The sequence below is a fragment of the Pseudopodoces humilis genome, chromosome 3 (genome assembly GCF_049639895.1).
Source record: "Pseudopodoces humilis isolate 2021_Gansu_Grassland_sample_001 chromosome 3, ASM4963989v1, whole genome shotgun sequence".
Lineage (NCBI taxonomy): Eukaryota > Metazoa > Chordata > Aves > Passeriformes > Paridae > Pseudopodoces > Pseudopodoces humilis.
This window is the reverse complement of record NC_142202.1, coordinates 90,224,131-90,245,655: the sequence shown is the minus strand read 5'-3', so window position 1 is coordinate 90,245,655 and position 21,525 is coordinate 90,224,131. Positions and strand designations below refer to the sequence as shown.

Here is a 21,525-nt window from a genome sequence, read left to right as displayed (position 1 = left end):
CACATCACTGTACCATCTATTAGGAACAAAATCAACTTGATTCCAGATGAAACCAAGACAGCCCACAACACAGCATTTGTCTGGGCTTTGGTACTTGTGACAAACATCACATAGGTGATCACTTGATTTCTCAAAAAGATCTGGTGGCCTTGAAAACCTTCAGGTTAAGTGGAACAACATAGAAAATAGAACATTTTAATGTGTAAAAAATATTAGTGTATTAGCTGCTCAGTGGAGGTTTCAGTGAAAAATTCTATATATGAGTTGACACAATACAATAATTTATTTCTTTCCTGTTTCATTCAGGTCATTGCCATTGTTATGGATATGTTTACAGATGTGGATATTTTTAGAGAAATCGTGGAGGCATCTGCTAGAGGGATTGCAGTGTATATCCTGCTTGATGAATCGAACTTCAGTCACTTTCTGAAGATGACAGAGAAACAAGGCTGTCAAGTTCAGAGGCTCAGGGTAAGGCATCCTGTATTCCTTTGCATGAATATTCATACTTACTCCTCCACAGCCCACTGAAAAGTGACTGTTATTGAAACAGTGGTTGTTGAATACTGATCTTCCAAATTAACAACCAGGTGTAAATAGGTAAGCTCTCAGCAGAATTTTCCCTACAGTTACATTTTTTTAAAAAACATCTTTTTCAAGTGCCAAAACAAGAGTATTTCATAGAATTACATAATTTTCATATATAATTTTTAAAATAATTTCCCATTATGGTGTATTTAGGAATACTGCATGTTTGAAAAACTAAGCTTTTTTTTCTTTCTCTCATAGTTGCCTGCAAATAAAGTCATAAAACTTAGATAAATTAATAAGTTGTGCACTTCATTTTATGAAATCATAAAATCATAATCATCATTGTTTTAGGTTATGCATTAAAATACTTAAGGAGGCCCAAGATTCTATTTTATCAGTGTTTTCCTGAAAATCTGTATTTTCATGTCTCTGCTTTGTCCTATTGCTTTTACACATTAAATATGTAATTTTATCCTGTAAGAGAGATAACAAGATGACACTTACATTTTCATGAGATGTCCTTCACTGCCCAGATGTTTATCAGGGATTACAGTATAAACCATGAGCTGCCCTGAAGTGACATAAGTGCTTCATAAATAATTTTAGATTTACTCTACTGTTGACTGTACTAAAGAAGTTCCAAGGATGTTGTCAGAGTCTCCTTTCAGAGTTCTGAGCACTGCTTTAGCTCATAGTTCCATTTGAAATTCCTTGCCTCTGTAACTAGTTAAGCTATGTTCATGCCAGAAAAAAGTATTACAAAAGCTCTTTTTAGCATCATCTATTTTAATAACCCAGTCCAGGAATCAGATAGAGAAGTGTGTTTGTGAGGATAAAAAAAGACTTTTTGGTAGATGTTTGGATTTTGTACCCATTTTTACTCTGGAGCCTTGACTTATGTCCTCAGAAGGATTCCCACCCTACTGTCCATGCTTGTTTCTTGCGCATGAGTGTGGGATTGCTCTCTGGTGGCCTAATACACAGAGCTGTGGGAACTTTTGGAAATAAATACCAAAACCATGGTGTTTTATAAGCCCTGGTAGCGATTGCCTTCATGAAGTCAGTATTTGGCAATACTTTGATACTCTGTAACTTGAGATACCATCATTTGCTGATTACTTGGGTTAATTATGCCATGTATGTTGCCAAAAATGACCTATATCTATATATGGAATGAGTTTTGTCCTTCCAAAATAAAATAAATTAGGATCGTGCCTTTCAAGTGATGTCTCAAAAATGCCACGTGCATTTTCAGAATAATTCCATGCAGTGTGTATCTACAGCTGTTTCAAAAGCTTACCTTCTTTGGATTCAAGGTTGTCTTTTTAAGGCAGTTTTATAGACTTTTAGGTATTTCTGCTGTGGATGAAAGAATTAATATACATAGATTAGAGTGGATTTTGTTTGGATTGGTGTGGATTGGAGAGGTTTGTATATAGCCTCTTCAGTGACATTGTGTTTTATACATTTCTGGTTTTTGGTGGGAAAAATAAAATATATCCTTACTCTGCAAGGTTAACTTAGAATACTTTGAGTTTTATCAGAAAATAAAAAATATATGCCAAAGAGCTAAGCAGTGATCCTTGTTGTGTGCTGAGTTTCCAGTTTAGCTTGTAATAAAGCTGTTCAAATTAATGGTCTTCTCATCCAGGGGCTACTCCCAGTGACTGTTGCTCTGAGAATAGTAGTTTATAACTCCTGCATTAACTCCTGTGCTTTTTTAGAAGATAAAAGGGAAATGCAGGTGACTACGAAAGAACAGACAGTATTTTAAAGATGTTTTCTCCATTTCCCTTTTTCACATCACTCAAGGTTCAGAAAAAAGATAAACATCTTCAACTTCTTGTACTCTTGTCTTCTGCTCTTGCCCTTCTGTTCAGTGAAGGCAGGAAGAGAATTGAGCTGTATGGGTCTGTTTCTTTTCCTGAAGATGTAGCACCAGCAGCATTGGTCTTGTTATTGTCTGGCATGATTTGGTTCAGTCTTGTTGGAGTATGGGTGATGCTTCTTAGTCCATACACTCGTGATGGGCTTTCTACTAAGCTTTTCAGAGTCAACACCTCTGTCTCTTTTTCTGTCCCTTTGAAACAGTAAAAAAATTGAGATGCAGTGATGAACAAAACTGTATTTTTTAATTCAGATTTACACCTAACTAGCTTCTGTATGGAAAAGAAAGGATTGTGTTAATAAATCTTCATTAAATGTCTGTGCAGACAGTTTTTCTCATGTGTAGTCTGACTCCAGATTCAGGGCATGTTTCCTTCTTTATTGAAACATATAACTGAAAAAATGGATGGACCATATAGTCTATAATTATTTTGTGAATTCCATATAGGAAATTATGAAATCACAGAGTTACTAGGATTATTTTTAGTCTTTCCTGCATCATCTTTTCATTTAGGTTGTTTTTTACTTAAAATTCATCTTGACATCACATCCATCAGTGGAGCTCAAATAATTCCTTTCCTGTACTTTCCCATTTCTCTTTTCCAGTTTCATTAGTTTTCTGACTGTACTACATTCGTCCTCAGTAATTAATATTTTTTTTTCTCTACCTAAGATTCTTGGATTAACTTTGCTCTGACTTGCTTGGTCAGCAGTTCTTTTGCATAGAAAGATGAAGAGTTGTTACAAATTCAAACTTTTTTTTTTCCAGGTGATTTTTTGAAAACAAATAGGTAATTTTTTTTACTTTTTTTTCCCTAGTACTGACAGGTATTTTATTTGATATGAGGTGAGACATGGTGGAGATTCTGTGCTCTGGAGAAACCTCTTTTTTACTCTTTTGCTAATAAATGAAGAATAATTTTGCTGCAGGAGGATATTGAAAGCAATTCGGCAGGGCCTGTTTATTACCTGATAATACTCTTGGTATTTTCAGTGAATTGTGGGAAAGGGAAAATTAAACCACTAATTGATTTTACTTTCCTTCTGTGAAGTCTACTCCCAGATATGCATGTTGAAATACACAGTAGGAGCTGCTCTTGAGACCTGCTTGCAGCCTTTTTTTTCCACCAGTGTTACCAAAATCATCAAAAGTTTTCCAGTACTTCCACACCTAAGGCTAATTTGGTTATTGAATAGCCACTCACAGCATGATGTTGTGTCCATGAACGAGCTTCTGTAATAATGACCAGACTCCAGTCAAGTCTTGAGTGGTCATTGAATCATATTTGAAGTCAGAATAGAAGTGAACTTGAAAACTACTTGGCATTTGTACAGCACAAAAATGGTCAATAGCTACTTTTTAAACTGACAGTCTGTCGTAAGTAGAGTAATCCAGGGATCATTTCTGGGCCTAATGCTGTTTACCATCATCATAAGTGATATGGATGAGAGGATCAAGTGTACCCTAACAAAGTTCTCTGGTGATACCAGACAGAGGGAATAAGTGGAGGAGGAAGTTGGAAGGGAGAGCCACCCTGCAGGAGGACCTGGATTGGCTGTAAGAGTGGGCTAACAAGACCCTTGTGAAGTTCAGCAGGGATGAAAGTCTTGCATCTGGGAAAGCGTAATCCGGGAAAGCAGGACAGGCTGGGATATAACCAGCTGGGGTTCTACAGATAACAAGCTCAATGTGAGCGAGCAGTGTGCTGCTCCTGCAAACAAAGCCAGCAGGGTGCTGGGCTCATCTGCAACAGCATCCCCAGCAGAGATAAACAAGTCACTGTCCCACTCTGCTCAGGGCTTGCCAGGCCACACCTGGAATAGTGTGTTTGGTTTTCATCCCCACTACTTAAAAAAAGATATGGACAGGCTGGAGAAGGTCCAGAGAAAGGCCACAAAGATGATCCAAGAAGCTGCCATATCAGGAAAGACTGAGAGAATTTAGTTTTTTCAGCTTTGAGAAGAGAAAGGGAGATCTTATCACTGTGTGATAAGCATGGAAAGAGAGGAAAAAACATACAAAGAGGATGGAGACTCATTTTTTTCAAGGATTGACTTGGAAAGGATGAAGCATCTTGGGAAAAAGTTACTCTTGGAGAGATTCCAAGAGGAAACTTTGTCACAATGAGAACAATCAGCCATAATTTCCCTGAGGTAGGAGTGCATTTCTCAACACTGGACACTTTTAAGACTCAAGTGGGCGGGTGCTAGGCCATCTTGACCAGACAGTACTTTCACAAAGAATGGTTGGATCAGGTGATCCTTGATGTCCTTTCCAATTTGGTATTATATCATTCTGTGACCTATTTTGTCTTACTAGGGAAGAGAAGCACAGGATAATAAATAATTTTAGCAATGAGGAACAATATGAGAAATGTGACTCTTTTTCCTTTAAAACTGTTAGGCTAAATATTCGATAGACATCCATTTTCTTCTTTGTGCATATTCCTGACAGCAAGTATGGGGTGAATAATGGAACACTGATAAAAGCAGTGCCTACAAATAAAATGTAGTAAAATATGCTGAAGTGAAATGTTTGAGACCAGTATGATCACTGTACTTAGCTATCATATTGGAGAGGTTTTACTAAAGAAAATAAATGTGTAGTGGTGAATAATACTTCAGAATCTTAAATCATGGTTATATGGCACTCTCTGGAATGAAAATGTACAAAAAATGTACATTAAAAAAAGTTAGAGCTTGTTTTTTGCTCATCATTGGGTGTCATTTAGGATGGCACTGATGGCTATCCTTAAAGTGCAGGCACTTTCAAAAGTTCCTGAGTGTCCTATAAACTCTAGGACAAGAGAGAACATCCTCTGGCTTCAAAACTCTCAATTCATAAATGAATGATTGTTTTACCCACAATGATGCTGTGATGAGTGGCACACTGCTGTTAGGAGAGTCCTATAGCCTGAGGATGAAACCAGACAGGAGGGTGAAGTGCCCAGCATTTCATACCAGATGGGGCTTGTAATTCAGTATGTGCATGTTTATTGCTTCTAATCCCAAGTGGAACACATTCTATATCCTCAAATATGGTTTCAGTGATTTGGGATTTTGGCTGATTATTAAAACTGTGCATTCCTGGCACTGGTTTGAAGCTGGTGAAGAACGCTGGATGAACTGTGCAGGAAAAGGAAGTGTTATGTGAGAAAGGTGAGCCTGATCTCTGGCACTTGTCATGTTCCCCATCTCGTAATGGATAACCTGCTAAGGGAGGAAAAGAGTTCAGAATCAGGGAATAGGGATGGAAAAGCTACAGGAGGAAAAATACTGAAGAGAAGGTAAACAAAAATGAGAACAGAGTGACTATACTGACTACAATTTTTTTTAAAACCCCCCAGGAATTTAATGTAAATAATATTATTCCTTTTTTACATATGCCTACTTAGAGTTATATTTCAGCTTATATGTACCTAAGGCAAAGCTTTTTTTTTGTGTAGTATGATAATTTGCAAGCCATTAGACTTGGTTGTGCCTCTGGCATTGATTCCCAAATGATATCCTGTCCAATACTGATCAGACCTTATCTAAGTAAGATTTAATGTGTTCATCTGGCATGTCTTTAGGCTAACATTACTTCTTATGGGTACTTGAAAATGTATAAGCTGCTCTCAAGTTACCTTTTTCAAATTATAATGACATAAATATGATTAAATATAATTAAATACAAGTCTGAAATACACATATAATTATGTGATATATAGAACTGGGTAAAAAAGCCATCAAAGTAAATGCAAATTTCATTACTAATTCACAAAATTTTATTAAAATAAGGGGTTACTATTATGGTTATCCTTAGAATGGGTAAATTTCACTATTTTCTTCTTTTTCAGGAATTACTATTTCCATAGTGTTGATCTTTCAAATAAAAGCTTTTAATATAATTCAAGCTTGAATAGCTGCTGGTGAAAAAATTATTTTCTTCAGTGGGCTTGTTCAAAGTTCAACAAAATCACTTTGGAAAAGCATAAAAATTGACTTTAATCAGTAAGAAAACTTCTAATTGGAATGCAGAAAACTTAAAGACAACATTAGGTAGGCAAAAGTGATGAGCAGTTAGAGATGCAAATTTATGTTAACCTGGCATTCAGTAATGCAAATTGGGTTGTTATTAATTCTTTTGTAGCTGTTTCTGAAAATAGACCCAAGTATCCGCGTGTATTTTTGCTTTTAAAATTTTTACATTTTAAAATTTTACAGCACTTCTAGGTAATACTTCTTTTATTTATCTAATTAAGAGATAATCTTTCAAATTTTCTATTTCTATGAGCATAAAAAAACCAAGTGACAGTAGAGAGAGAAAAATTACAACATGCTGACTTAGCTGAATCAGTTTCATTAGTAGCCTGGGATAAAAACTAACCACGTTTTTGAGATCTGGCATGGAAAATTTCCCAAGTGCCATTTACTGAGTTTGCATTAATAAAACAAAGCTTACTAGAATTCAAAATTAACTGCTGCATTGAGTTTGTGCTACCTATGCATGTTGTGTCAGTGTCTCTGAATTTAAAAATGTGATTGATCTCATGGTGCAAAGCTGATAGATAAATTTTATTGGTGGTGAAACTGCAAGGGATTCTGGCACCAAGTGGTATCATTTAGTGGATCATCTCAGAGCAGGGTATATGTATTTGTAGACACAACAGCCTTGTTCAATTAAAGTAAAAGTGGCCCTGGCTCTTTTAATTCGCTCTCTATGATTAGCTGAGATATTTGGAATTCATATAAACATGTGCATCAGCTGATGGAAATAATTTTTTTTACAGCCAAAACCTTTTTCCTTTGTTGAAGATATCTCCTGCCAAAACCACTTTCTGAAGTGGTGGCTATGGAAAAGCAGAATTTCATTTTCTGTGGCCTATAGAATCTCATCAGTCTTGGAGACAAAACAGTAACTGGCCATTTTGGGCCCCTAGGCGATAAGTTTGATCAGCATTTCATTCCCTGCAGAATTTATTAATAGGCAATAATGAACTTTTCTCCTACTGTTCCTCTGAATTTTAGCCCCTTGGATGCTAAACATGGACTATAGTAGATGAAGTAAAGTGTTTTGATTCTCTTTTTCAGAATATGAGGGTGCGGACCGTGAAAGGACAAGATTACTATTCTAAAACAGGAGCAAAATTCCATGGAAAAATGGAACAAAAGTTTATTCTTGTTGACTGTAAGAAGGTCATATATGGTTCTTACAGGTAAGATCACTGAAGTGTTTATAGCAAACCTGTCATCTCAGTACTGCTGCTATAGCAAATTTGGGGGTTTTGTATTTGTGAAAATTCTTCTAGGGAATCACATGGGTAAATTTGATTATGTTTTTTGTAATTTAGCAAGTTTTTGTAGAAACTTACTGCTAACTTCCCTAAGAGATCCTCTGTTCATTTTTCACAAACAAGAAATAAAGGATATAGGTTTTGCTACAGCTGGAGAGTTGCTAAATAGAAAAAAAGTCTTGATTTGTCTTATATTGTGTGAATTACTCTTTTTTTTAATATTCAATCTGGAAAAGCTATCTTGGATAGTTCCTCCATGTAATAATCTTCTAAAATTAACATTAGAGATTGATTCTGTGGCTCTCTAGTATATGATGGTCAAATTTAAAATTGCCCATGTCTCTCTCTATGTTTGGCTAAGTTCCTGTTTTCCTTTGTATTTCCAGTGTATGTGTGGAAAACAGGCTGGAAGAATTTACAGCCTTGCAGAGCTGGAAAAAAACCTAAGTTAAAGCAGAGACAGTCTTAACTCACACATTATTAAATTTTCCTTCTTTTTATGCTACACTTTTCTCCTTTGCCCAAGTGAGTTTCTGCCAGCATAGTGCCTGGGTGGCAGATCCACAGCCACTGCCTTTCATAAACTTCCACCATTGTAAGTTTTCAAAAATCTGACCTTTTGTTTTCTCCAAGACTCAGCCAACCCCAAATTCAGACTGACATGTGTAAATGGTAGTGAGGTAAGTGACAAATTCATAAATGACTCAGGGTAAGAGACTGCAGGGAGAGCCTGCATGCTTTGACATCTACGCACAGTGTCCCATAGTCTGTGAGAATGGGATAGGTTTTCTCATTCCAAATTGAAAAACAACACTGCTTGGACACTTGGCACCACAGGGGCTGGAATTATCAATTTCTGTAGAAATTACGCCTTCTTTGTAAAAGAATGTAGTGATTTGTAACAAGAAAAACAAGTCTTTCTGAGCTCTGTCACAGAACTCAGTAAGTTCAGGGGTTTTTTTCAAATATTATATGTTACTTTTAATTGTGAGAATTAATAGGAAAAAAAGCTTATGCAGCATGATTTGATTGAATCTTGATATGCTATAACTTCCTGAAAATACAAAAATAGCAAAAAAACTATCAGTAAGCTATTATTGTGAATAAAACTAACCTATTTTCTAACATCTAGAAGAAAAAGTCAAATAAATAAATTAATTTTTTTTTCTGTTTTTCATGGAAATAGGATTTCAAAACAAATGTTTTCTTTGTTGTAACCTAAAAATTTTGTTTTTTACTCCATGATATGGCTTGTTGCAGCATCCTTAAAGTACATGTTAATTTCTTTTATCTCATTTTTTAGCTGTAAATTAATTGTAGCTACTTAGCTTTGAGCATGTGTTCAGTCTTTTACAGCAGAAAAGAGAAAAAGCATTATCAAAGCATTCTTGCAATTAAAAGAAATTTTCATATCCAGTGCAGTTTACATATTAGAAAATGTAAACTTTTTTCAAATTCTGAGGTGTATCTTCTGGAAAATGTTCAGAATTAAGTACATTCAAAATTGCTGAAGTAGTCCTGCATGTTACTTCAAATATATTTTTTTTCACAACATAATCACACAGCAACATTCTCTGACTGAAGAGATAATACAGTGGGTATAGGTTAGTCCTGCCATGGACTTTGTAGAAGTGATTTTTTTCCACTAGGTATTTGTACTTTGCTGTACTACATTTGTGAATCATTTTTTAGAATACTTTTTATAAGGGCAATTATAAGGGTAGTTATAGACTCATTCCTGTTGTCACTGAAACCAGTGGAAAATCTTCATCTGAATTTAGCTCGTATTAGATTAGACCTTCTGAGTCCAAATTACATGAATCACGCCCTCAGCTTATTTTTTTAGAAAGTATTTTTAAAAACCAGGGTATGTGTAAAAGCTTTCTTGTCAAGAAAGACTAGTATAATACTTTAGCTGAAAAAAACTGTATCTAATGGTCATTTGTTCTTCTTTCAGCTTTATGTGGTCATTTGAAAAAACCAACCTCAGTATGGTTCAAGTTATCACAGGACAGCTTGTTGAATCCTTTGATGAAGAGTTCAGGACGCTGTATGCCCGTTCTTCCATTCCTAGCTCATTTGCCCCAGAATTAGTGCGGGCAAACAGTCGCAAGACGCTCTGGGATAATGATACATACCAACATTCTGTGTCTTCCTTGGCTTCAGTTTCTAGCCAAAGAAACCTTTTCGGAAGGCAAGACAATGTTCTCAAGATAGATCCTGTTTGGAAATCTCGTGGAAGATACGCAGTAAATGAAATAGATAAATATGGTTTGAGAAATCAAGCCTATAATAAGCAATCATTTAATCCAGGTTTTAATGTTCAAAATCCAATCCAGCAGTATCAGCCTAGTGAAAAGAATGAGCACTGGAAGAGACATAGTTATGCTGGGGAGAAACCAGAAAGGACACCTTACCTATTGCTCAACAGAGCTATTAACAGAGCAAACAATCTACCAAATACTTGGAAAATGCCATCTGATAGCCTTAGTATTGTGTCATCATTACGAGGAGGATATGCAAATAACTACAATATTCCCCAGCAAAGTTTTGCTGATCAGTTCTCACGACCAAAGGTAAATCTTGCAGAGAGAAATTCAATTGTACGGAGGTCTTTTAATGGGACAGATAGTCATATCCGCCATCTGCAGCAGAGGATGCCAACCCTTGAGCACACAACAAAATCATTCCTACGTAACTGGCGAATAAAGTCCTATTTGAATGATCAGTCAGATTATCCAGTAGAGTCAAATGGGTCAGCCTTGGGTGACAGATATGATAGCTATGACACAGCTGAAAATATTAAAGCTCATGCACTGTACTCTCATTCTCGCTTGCGATCATCACTGGTGTTTCAGCCAACTTTACCTGAGCAGCAGGAAGTAAGCAGCTGTGCAAGTTCTTCCAATTCAACTATAATTGGATCAGAGGGCAGTGCAACACCTAAAGGGACATCTAACCATGCTCCGAGTGTGGAAAATGGAACGGATAATGTTCTAGAGGAGGTTAGCACAAATTTTCCTCTTAAATCAGATGCACCAAAAGCCCAAAGAATTCAGATTGCAGATGACACAAAACCTAGTGTAAATTCAAATGCAGCTGGTGACTCATCACTTCATTTGTACACAGCACTGTGTACAGACAAACATGCAGAAAATCTGAAGAACCTTCAAAATGAAAATATGCTCAAAAGGAGAAGTTTTCCCATGTTTAATTCCAAGTCCATATTGGATCCTGGTACCAACAAACATGCATCGAATTATGTTTACAGCACATTGACTAGGCATAGACTTAAGCAGCCAGTTAGTCCAAAACTTCCACAAGACATGCTGAAGAGTGCTAAAAGTTTGCATAGTGTGACCAACCACTTGCCACAGGAGGAAAAGGACCTGAAAGGAGAGCTAAAGAGCCCAACTGCTAGTAAGGCAATCTCCATGGCAGCTCTCACTGAAGCTAGCAGGGAGGAGTCTAGTAAAGATTGCACATCAAAGAAAGAAAGTAAGAATTCCCCAAGTTTTCTGAAGAAAGGATCCCAGAAGCTGCGGTCACTTCTTAATCTCACACCAGACAAGAAGGAAAACTTGTCAAAAAACAAGGGTCCTGCCTTTTACAGAATGTGTAGTAGTTCTGACACATTGGTTTCTGAAGATGAGAATCAAAAACCAAAGATTTCTGAAAATAAGACAGATTCTTCCCCAAGGAGAAAAAGAAATTCATCATCAAATTCTCAAGGTAGTTTGAACAGAAGTAAAGAAGATGTGACTGGGAGTCCAACAAAGTCTCCAAAGTCTCCGAAGTCACCAAAATCTCCAAAACCTCCATCTGATGAGAGCAATAAAAAATGTCCTCTCTTGTGTCCCCTTGAAAGTAAGTTCATAGAAACTGCAGGAGATCCATCTACTCCCAGATTTAATACAGAACAGATCCAGTATCAAGATTCAAAGGAAACCTCCACAAATGCTACTTCTGACAGTCCTCCTGTCTCTGCTCTCCAAAGAGCAAGTTCAATGACACCACACCTTGCAAGCTCAAAGCACCAAGAAGACTTGAGATCTCGTTTGAGTGAAAGGCGTGTTTATAGTCGCTTTGAGCCATTCTGTAAGATGGAAAATGCCAGCCAACCTGCAGGAAATGCAGTCAACAGCAGTTCACATCTATCGGATATCAAAAGCAAGACCTTAGGGAATAATTATGGCAGAAGTAATCACATGGTCAGCTACAACTCAACTGCTTACCACCCACTGCAGCCTAATGAAAACAAGCTGAGAGGATTTATGCAAAAGTTTGGGAACTTCCTACACAAAAACAAGTAATGTTATAATTTGGTTGATTATATTGAAATACAGCAAGACTGGCAAAGTTGGACATAATCTCAACTGGACAAAGACTCATGGCTAACTTCTGTAAAGTTTACTTGGATTTCTTCTTGGGTCTAGGACATTGGAATGAATGTACATATTTTTAAAAATAATTATTCTAGAATTGTTATACTTAAATCTTTACAGAAATTCTGTGTCCAGAAGATGTCTCAAGGAAGTTGTTTATAGTGTTGATAGTGTAAGAATAATTTTATACATTTTCCTTTTGAAGAAAATGCATTCTAGCACATTGTAAGATTAATAAACATGGGGTAAAAAAGATGGGGGATGTTTTTAAACTTCAGATAATACTGTTTCTAAATATTTGCCTCCCAAAAATAGGATAGCACTAGGAGTAGTAAATTGTATTTTTTCAGCATTTATGTACACTTTCAAATGATAAACACAGATGTTAATGCATTGCATGTTACTTATCTTTAATTTTTGAAAACCTCTTTTTGGTTTCATCTTGTTAATAATTTACCCCATAGCATCTATTGAACTATTTGGGCAGCAGATGGATCTATCTTACTTTATTGAATTTTCTGTGTAATATGATATTTTTCTGCAGTATTTGGCATACACATTAAGTGACCTTAATCTGAGTTTTCGTGGACTTGTTTACATAGTTAAACTAGTGTGAATGTAGAATGAACATTAAAAAAACTATTTATAAAAAGGTGCCTTGAACATAACCCACAACTAGTTTAAATTTCAATGGGTTAATTGCATTTGTACGGCATGCCAGTATTCTGTAATGTCTTCATTAAAAAAGCTTTTTTATTACATTTTTCTATTTGGTATTAAAAAGAAAAAATCTCTGTGGACTTCCATTTCTCAGGTAAGTTTTTGAGTTTCACATGCAAGTTTTTTTTAAATGTTGCCAGATATTTTTGTAACTATGGCTTTAATGGCCTAATTCCAGGATGACTATTACAAGCCTGCAAGGAATTAGGCAGATAAAAGTGGGATTTGTAAAAATCACCACATCAAACGATAAGGCACCTTTCCTAAGACAAAGAAAGTATCAGTGAAGGGTGACAGTAGAAAGTGTTAAACTTCAGTGAAGGGATTGAGGCACCTAACTGCAGTCTAAGGGATATCTTTGGTTTATCTGAGCCTCTGTATCATAAAAAATTTCTCAATAATAGGTGGCTACAGATTAGTGCTTACAAAAACACAGGTGTGGTGATGTGTTTGGGCAGCAGCATGGCATCCACTTCTCATCTACAGTGCACAGCCAGAACTTTCAGCTGGCTTACCTGTCCTGGTTGTGAAGTTTGTGTCTTAGAAGGAGTCCATAACCATGTAACTAAGATATTCTGTGACAATTTTGTTCCAAATTCAGATTTTTTTGAAATTTCACTGCTGAAAGCTTAGAATTCTTATACAGATCTTTGTTTCGAGCTTTAGGAGAAAACTTCAGTCTTAGATCTGAAAGGTCCCACAGTGTTCTATGCAGGAGTCCACCATGAAGGCTTTGTCATCATTCTTTAGAAAGAAATACCAGAAAGGCAAAAATGCACCAGTTAAATGAATTTAATTTGTCTTGTCTACCTGTGGCCCTGGGAGTAGATTTTAAATGGAAATGTACTTCTCACTGAGAGCCTGCTATGATTCCCATGAAGTCACCGTAGTTACTGTTAGTGATTTCAATGAAGCAGTGTCAGCTTTTTATTCAAGCTCCTTCTCAGGCAGCTTTACTAGGGCCCATGCATCATGACTCTTTCATTGTGGGGATGCTAATTATTTATATGACTGACAAAGACTTGCATCTCAGTCCTCTGCTGAAAGTTCAGGTCTGTCATTACCTGTGATCACAAAAGATTTTATAAATTTCTTGGTGAGCATTTTGTTTATTCCTTTATGAAATACCATAGTTAGTATTTTTCCCAAACAAACATTTATATTTAAATATCCTGTCCCAACAGAGACAATGTGTTCAAACCCAAGATAAAGAAGTGTCTTAGTTCTCAAGGAATATTTTCAACATAGGCACCAGTGTACTTCCACAACTACGTAGACAACAGCAATGCCATACATGGGGCATACTGTACTATTTAAAATACTTAATAATTTTTAACCAGTTGGACATTTGTCCAGAATAGTACCTGAATTGAAGTGCAGTTGGTGGGGGTAGTTTTATGAAGATCTTTAGTTTTCCTTCATGCTCTAATGATCTCTGACATATGCTGGTAGGCAGACATATACTTGGGAAAGAAATGAGAGGAGGAGAACAAGGGTCTTGGGGCAAGTTTAGAAGTGACAGTGCTTTCCATATTGTAATAAGTTTTGGGAAATCTATACTCATGCAATTTGGAAATATTTTACTTTTTCCAAGTAGACTGCTAATTAAAGAGTCCTGATAAGGCAGATATTTTAATTTACCAAGTCATCTGTGTTTGTAGATACATACTGCTGCTTCTCACCAGCAAGAAAGATTAAGAGCCTTCAGTGAAGAGCCTACTTAAGACTTGATAGTTAAAAAAAAATAAAAAAATCTCTGTAGAACTAGCATTTTTTAAAAAAAATTCAGATCTGTTCTCAGTTCCCACATAGGAATGGTCTACACTAAGGCTTGATCCAAGGTTAATTGAAATGAATTCCATGGACCTCAGGGGAAGTAGCATCAGACACCTAACATACTGACATCACTATTTTAGAAATGTTACAAGACCCAGTGCTGCGTGGGAAGGATAAGGCTCTGCTTGATGCCATGGGAAGAGCAGCTTGATGCCCTGCCTGCAGCTACAGCTTTGAAGGTTGGGAAGCACACTGGGGAGGTCCACAGGTGCTGCAAGGACCGAGTGTTCATTTGTTCCCTCCTGAACCTGTGTTAGTGGGAAAATGCTCACCCAGTACTGTCTGATTTGACTCATGTCTCCATGGGAACCCAGTTGTCCATGAAATAAAAAGGAAAATATAGGGGGCAAAAAATTCCTTTTATCAGCATAGAAAAAGGATGTGCAACTTTTCCTGGAGGGAAAAGTTGGAGTTTGTATTTTTGAACTTCTTTTTCCCAAAGCTTGTCTTGATGTTTCTGGCTTTCCAAAGAGATGCACTTCATTCAGTGTTTCCTAAAAGTACCTTGCACATTACAAGTTTTACAACCCCCACACACCCAACACAATCCCAATTTTGTAATGCTGTGAAGTAATAGCTGTTGCCATGCATGATGGTCATTTGGCCACATGGCTTGGGAATTGTGAAATCCATAAGAAATATCATGTCATTCCCCCATTAAATAAAACTCCATTAGCACTGGCACACATCTCTGAGGGCAGTTCTGTGAAAGCTGGTCAGAGTCAGGCAGTGCTAAGCGTGGCCCCCAGGAGCAGTGTTGGGAGCAGAGGGCAGTGCAGCTGGGAGATGCAGCCTTCTCATACAGTGCTCATTCAGTTTGTGTCATAAATAAACTGCCCCTACATACAGTCATAATATACAGTGAATAAATTGCTTCATTTCTTCAGCCTCATAATAAACAGCTTTTGCTGCCTCTCAGATTGCAAAGTTGTTGGTTATTCTCTTATTAATGATCTTAAACTACCCTCTTTTTTCATGCTAAAAACCACAAACTATATGTGAAGAAAGACTGTAAATCAAGAAAAAGCTAGTTGCCAGCTGTCTAATAAATGAGGATAGTAGCAACTGACAAAACTTGAGAAAAAACAAAAAGCTTATCAGGCACTAACTATATCTTTATCTTTGTGCATAGGTGAAAAATTGCTGTTCAAAGATAACTGTGATCATTTTTCAGCTTTCTGAGATGTATTAAAAACGTTGTGGTTTATAAGACATCATAAAAAAATAACAAAATTTGTTGCAAGACAATGTAAAAATAAAATTTTAATTGACTCTACTAAACTGTATGATAAATACATATGTTTTCTCATTTGTAGCATTTGTGGGGTAAGCTGTACAATCAACAAGTAGCTTTGCAACTGTGTAATGCAGAGAGATCAGTAAGGTTACCATGGTGCTTAGTGTAATTTATTCTCCATATCAATGTTGTATTGCACAGTATAATATTTAGGGGGGTTTCAGTTTGTTTTCATTCAAGTCAGGAGAGTTAGAGCAACATAAAGCTGCAGTAGTTCATGAGTAATTGAAGCATGTTCCTCCAATTTTGTCTTCACTTGCACAAGTATGTATTCCATTAGCACCCCAGTGACAAGAGAGGAGGCTGCAATGCTCAAAAGACTGTCTTGCCATTTCAGTCCTTATTTCAGAGAGGTGCTTACAGATAGATGTCTGGGTACCTTTATGTAGGGTCTGAAATCTTTCATAATTTTCAGCTCTAAGAGTTATAGTTAGGCCTACAATTTTCACATGATGCCAAACATGTTGCATGTTCTGAGAATGCTTTTCTGTACTTGGAAATGGGATAGAAGAAAACATTTGCTCTTGGAGAGCTCAGAAGAGGGCTCCTTTGCTGTTAAGCAAAGCTGGTAGTTCCGAGTTTTGCTTTTGTGATGTTGACTAATTAAGCAAAAAACTTGTGCTGCAGACCCTTCACCAGCTCTGTTGCCCTTCTTTGGACACACTCCTGTGTCTCAATGTCCCTCTTGTAGTGAGTGGCCCAGGACTGAACACAATGTACAAAGTGTGGCCTCACCAGTGCCAAGCACAGGGGAAGAATCACAGCCCTGGTTCTGCTGGTTGCAGTACTGCTGACCCAGCCTGTCCAGATGCCTCTGCAGAGCCTTCCTACCCCATAGCAGATCAGCACTCACAGCTAACTTGGTGTCACCTGCAAACTGACTGAGGGTCCATGTGATTTCCTCATGCAGATCATCAATAAAGATACTAAGCAGGACCCACCCCAACACTGAGCCCTTGGAAACACCATTGTGCTGACTGCCAATGGGAATTGATTCCATTCACCAACAGACGATACAGCTAGTTTTTTACCCAGTGAGTAGTGCACCCATCCAAGCCATGGCCATCCAGTATCTCCAGGAGAATGCTGTGGGAAATGGTGTCCCTGGCTCCCAGATCAGAGTGGATGGGTCTGTAGTTTTCCTGCATCCTCCTCTGTTCCTTGTAGAGGGACATCACATTTGCCAACTTCCAGTCACCTGGAATCTTCCCAGTTAAGCAGGAAAATGAAAGGGTCTTGGTGAGCACTTCTGCCAGCTCCCTCAGTACCCTTGGGTAGATGCAATCCAGCCTCATAGACGTGTGTGTTTAAGTGGTGCATCAGGTATCTCACCATTTCCCTTGGATTGTGGGAGTTTCACTCTGCTTCTCATCCCTGTCTTCCAGCCGAGGGGGCTGGTACCCAGAGAACAACTGGTCTTACTAGTAAAGACTGAGGCAAAGAAGGCATTAAGTACCTCAGTGTTTTCTTCACCCTTTGCAAGTATGTTTCACCCCCCCATCCAAGGAAGGATGGAGATTCTCCTCAACATTCCTGTTTCTGATGTGTTTATAGAAGACTTTTTTATTGTCTTTTCTGGCAGTGGCCAGGTTAAGTTCCAGATGGGCTTTGGTCCTTCTAATTTTCTTCCTGCAAAGCCTCACAATATTCTTATGGTTGTCCTGAGTTGCCTGTCCCTCCTTCCAAAAGACATAAATAATTTATTTTTTTTTCTTTTCATATGTATCTTTGTGGGTTTTTTCAAAATATCTTTGTATTTCTGGAGGAGAATCTGGTTTGCTAAAAATTACTTGGCATCCCTTCAGAAGAAGCTTCTGTGAAGGCTAGGCATTTTTCTTTCACCATATGTGTTAAAATATCTAAAAATTCAATGGTTAAGTGCAAAAGATAGTTGGAGGGAAAATTATTCATTTCTGATGCATGGGCCATGATACATGCTGATATTAATAGTGTTGCATCCGTATGTAAATACAGCTGGGAGAAAAAAATGCTTCTTTTCCCTCCAGAACACATAGAATTTATGCCAGTTGGAGTAGAAATATTTGAAAGTCTGAGCACCAGTGACAATATTTTATTGTGTTTGAGAAATGAATGCAACTAATTAATTAGCATTCAAATACTGGAATCCTACATGTCTATTTTATGTCTGTTCTTGCCTCATTTAGCAATCAGCGTACTCAGAATTCAGACTGATCGTCTACAGCTTCCTATGTTCTTGAATATTACTCTGAAGAACTATTCCAATGAGGCATTAAAAACATGCTTAGATTTTTAAACTAGACCATCCCAGGATAAAGCATACCAGGCATATGTTTTTTGTTAGATTTTGGTATTAAAACTCTCAGTGCGATCCTAGCTGATGTATTGTGGGAAATCGTTGACTATGTACTTTTGTTGTTTTGTTTGAGTCATGTCTAATTTTGACCCATGGCAACACTGTATTTAGACATGTCTGATCTGTTTCTTTCAAATGTCATGTGCTGGTGTGGAAATACTACTCTGATTTCTGAGTTTAGATCAATCTTCTTCAAAGCAGAGTGTGTGGATCTGTGATGATCCATAAGATTTCAAAAGAGGATATGGATGTGAATTTGAATTACTAGAAAAACAGAGACAAAACTAAAAAGCATTTGCAGGTATCTTCACACACAGCAAAGGAAACAAGTAAAATCAGAAGATGAAGTCACAAGTGAATATTCATAATGTTTTACCAGCTGAATATTTTACTAGTTGAAAATGAAGGGTAGTGCACCAACATGGCAGGAAACGTAATAATCAGTCACTCAGATGAAAAAAAACCTGAGAGACACTAATCTAGATGATGCAAAAGAAACATGAGGGATGCTACAAATACACAAGACACTGAATGGATTTTCCTGGGTAGTTTTGGGAGATTGGGAGCATGGGAAAGGAATTTCATCAAGTTGGTTTCAATATTGACAGATGTAAAGGACTGTGCTGGTTTCATTTAAAACTACTTGATATGTAAATCCTTTTTTCCTAATGTGGAATTCCTGGATTACATAGCGGCTATGTTATGAGTATACTGTGTATGTACAAATACAAACCAAAAGTTGCCTTGAAATAATTTATTACCTTTATTTTTTACCAAATAAAATGTTTCTTTTAAAGCTCAGCTCATTTCTATGTTCATTTTTTCACTGGCTCGTACTGTTATTAACATTTCTCATTTCAAAATTTTAAACATTTTTTAAAAAATGCTGACATCAGAAATGTGGAGTGAAATGTTACAAATTGAGGTCTCAAAGCTGCTTTGTGGTAGCATCACTGTTTGCAGAACTGTTCCACCTTCTATGGGAGCAAGAGCTCACAGAAATCACAGAGAGAGGACCAAAGCCAACATCACTAAAATAAAATATCTGGAATAAAATATTGATATAATATAATGAAAGTAAGTGGGATCAAAAATGTAGGGGGTTAGGAAGCACACTGTTAATATCCCAAGTTTCCCCCAGAGCCTTCTATCACTTCCTTGCTGTAATATTTTAGATTTATTTGCCTTACTGTTAATTCTGCCTTGCTAGTAATGTCAGGTTCAATAGTGTTTGCTGTTTCCTCCTATCTCTGCCTTAATTTCCTCTTCCCTATTTAAATGAAACATCCTTCAGAAAATCTGTTTGCCTATCTCTTGCATTGTACTTGCTACTGAAAAAAGAATTCCCATCACATGGTTCGTGAAAATTAACTTCTGACAGCTCCATGTATGAGTTGTACCGTGGGATAGCTCATGAGAAATTGATTTTGAATCCTGAATATTTGCTCAGTGCCTGTGAAAAAACAGAGTAGCCTTTCTGAACAGCTTATGGTCTATATTTAGACTTAATGGAGGAAGGAAATTGAGAGAAAGAGGAATTTGCACTTTTCCAGTTATAAAATATTATAGAACATTGAGGTGATTTACCACATATGAAGACTTTGATGGTTGGCGTTGTGGCATGGTGTCTGCAGGCACCCATGCACATACCTGTACACATAATACTGAACCTCCTACTTGCACAGGAACTTCTGCTTACATTGTAATTTAAGTAAAACTCATCATGGTTCATTGAGTTCAAGTCTTTTCTCAGTTCCCCCAAATGACAGAGAAGTCATTATAATAATTACTACCTCATCTACTTTGCTTCGTGTTTTCCTCACTGAGGACAAATGTAAACTTACCCTGCCAACAACTCTCTGTGCAATCAGCACAGACATATCAGCATCACTAAGTAAATATATAAAAAACAAAACTCTCTTCATTTTTGGGACATATCAATTAGATTTAGAAGGAAGGTATGCCTACATCAAGGACAAAACCAATGAATATATGGGGATTTCTGGAAGGAAAGTACTTGTATGCCAGTCATTACTGAAAGTTAAAAACCTTTTTGAAAATGAGAATATTTAGAGTTTTGGCAGAATTACTTTATTCAAGAATTCCTTGTAGCAGAGTAAGAGCTGTCATCCCCTTTTGGCATATGGGAAGCCCAAGGCTTCACTGCTCCTGCATGCCAGAGTAGCTGTGAGTGCAGACATGGATGTCTCCTCATTTTACTTCCATTTGGTTCCACAGCCTTTAATTTACCAATAATATGGTGGCTTGCAGAGTCCATTTCCAGGTGTGCAAATTTGGTTTTGTTTAGCACAAGCATATTTCAAATGGAAATGTTCTAAGTCTGTATCCGTAGTTTAGACTCAATGATCTCAGATGTCTTTTCCAACCTAACTGATGCTGTGATTCTGTTAAGTGCCTGTAAAATTGCAGATCTTTGTATATACTAAATGGCCTTTCCCTATGTATCTCAAAAATTACAAATTTTCACACTATATTTGTGATACCCAGCTATTTTTATCTTGAAGTAGTGACTAGTAGTACTTGGGGCACTGTATTGTGATAAGTGTCAGTAAGTAGACAACCCTTAAACTAAAAAAAAAATTATTAACCGTTACTCTGTGTACAGTGGCCAGTTTCAAATCAGTTAGCCATCATCTTCACAATTGTTCTGTTCAACTTGCTCATCAAAACAAAAATATCTTTGTGCTTTCTGAGATGGGACAGGCAGTTGGCTCTTAAGTCTGTTCCAGTCCGTTTACGCCTACACTAGAGTGATGCAGAGGACTCAGCCTGTAAGTGGATAAATCAATGGGGCAGACAGGCCTCTCAGGGTCAGGATGTTCTCAGAAACTCCTCATGATTGTTTCCCTAACCAAAAACATTACAGCGATCAATGCAGGCCATAGGGAAGGAGGTGCTTGCCATGTACTTACTCTCACAGCCAGAGAAGTGCTGTAAAAGATGTCATGCACACCTCAAGATTCACATCCTCTGTTCCTCCTCCTCCTCTGATCAGAACAAGGGTTTGGGAAAAAAAAAACCCAAAAAACACTGGAGGAAGAGAGATGTGGGAAGATCACAAGTCTGACCACAGATTTTTTTCTTATGCTCTGTAAAAAGCCTTTGGAAGGACAGCATCCCTCACTGGTTATTGACAAGTAACCTGCTAAGTTTTGGTTACCTCATTGACACCCATCTCAGGCTCATACAGTCCCTGCACTGCAAATTCTCAGTGGTGGGAGGAATATTCTGGAGCAG

General features: G+C 37.3%; 1 protein-coding gene across 3 annotated transcripts in view; it reads left to right on the top strand.

The window, feature by feature from the left end:
• SACK1B (scaffolding CK1 anchoring protein B) overlaps positions 1-19,068 on the top strand; it is a 55,134-nt gene extending 36,066 nt beyond the window's left edge. For 2 of the 3 annotated variants that reach the window (XM_088053562.1, XM_088053563.1), the window contains exons 3-5: positions 307-471; positions 7,492-7,616; positions 9,652-19,068. In XM_088053562.1, coding sequence (XP_087909688.1) covers positions 307-471; positions 7,492-7,616; positions 9,652-12,007 — 2,646 coding nt within the window. In that variant the 3' untranslated portion in view covers positions 12,008-19,068. The remainder of the gene's footprint in view (positions 1-306; positions 472-7,491; positions 7,617-9,651) is intronic. The other variant, XR_015772273.1, reaches the window with a different exon arrangement.
• The last annotated feature ends 2,457 nt before the right edge of the window (positions 19,069-21,525 follow it).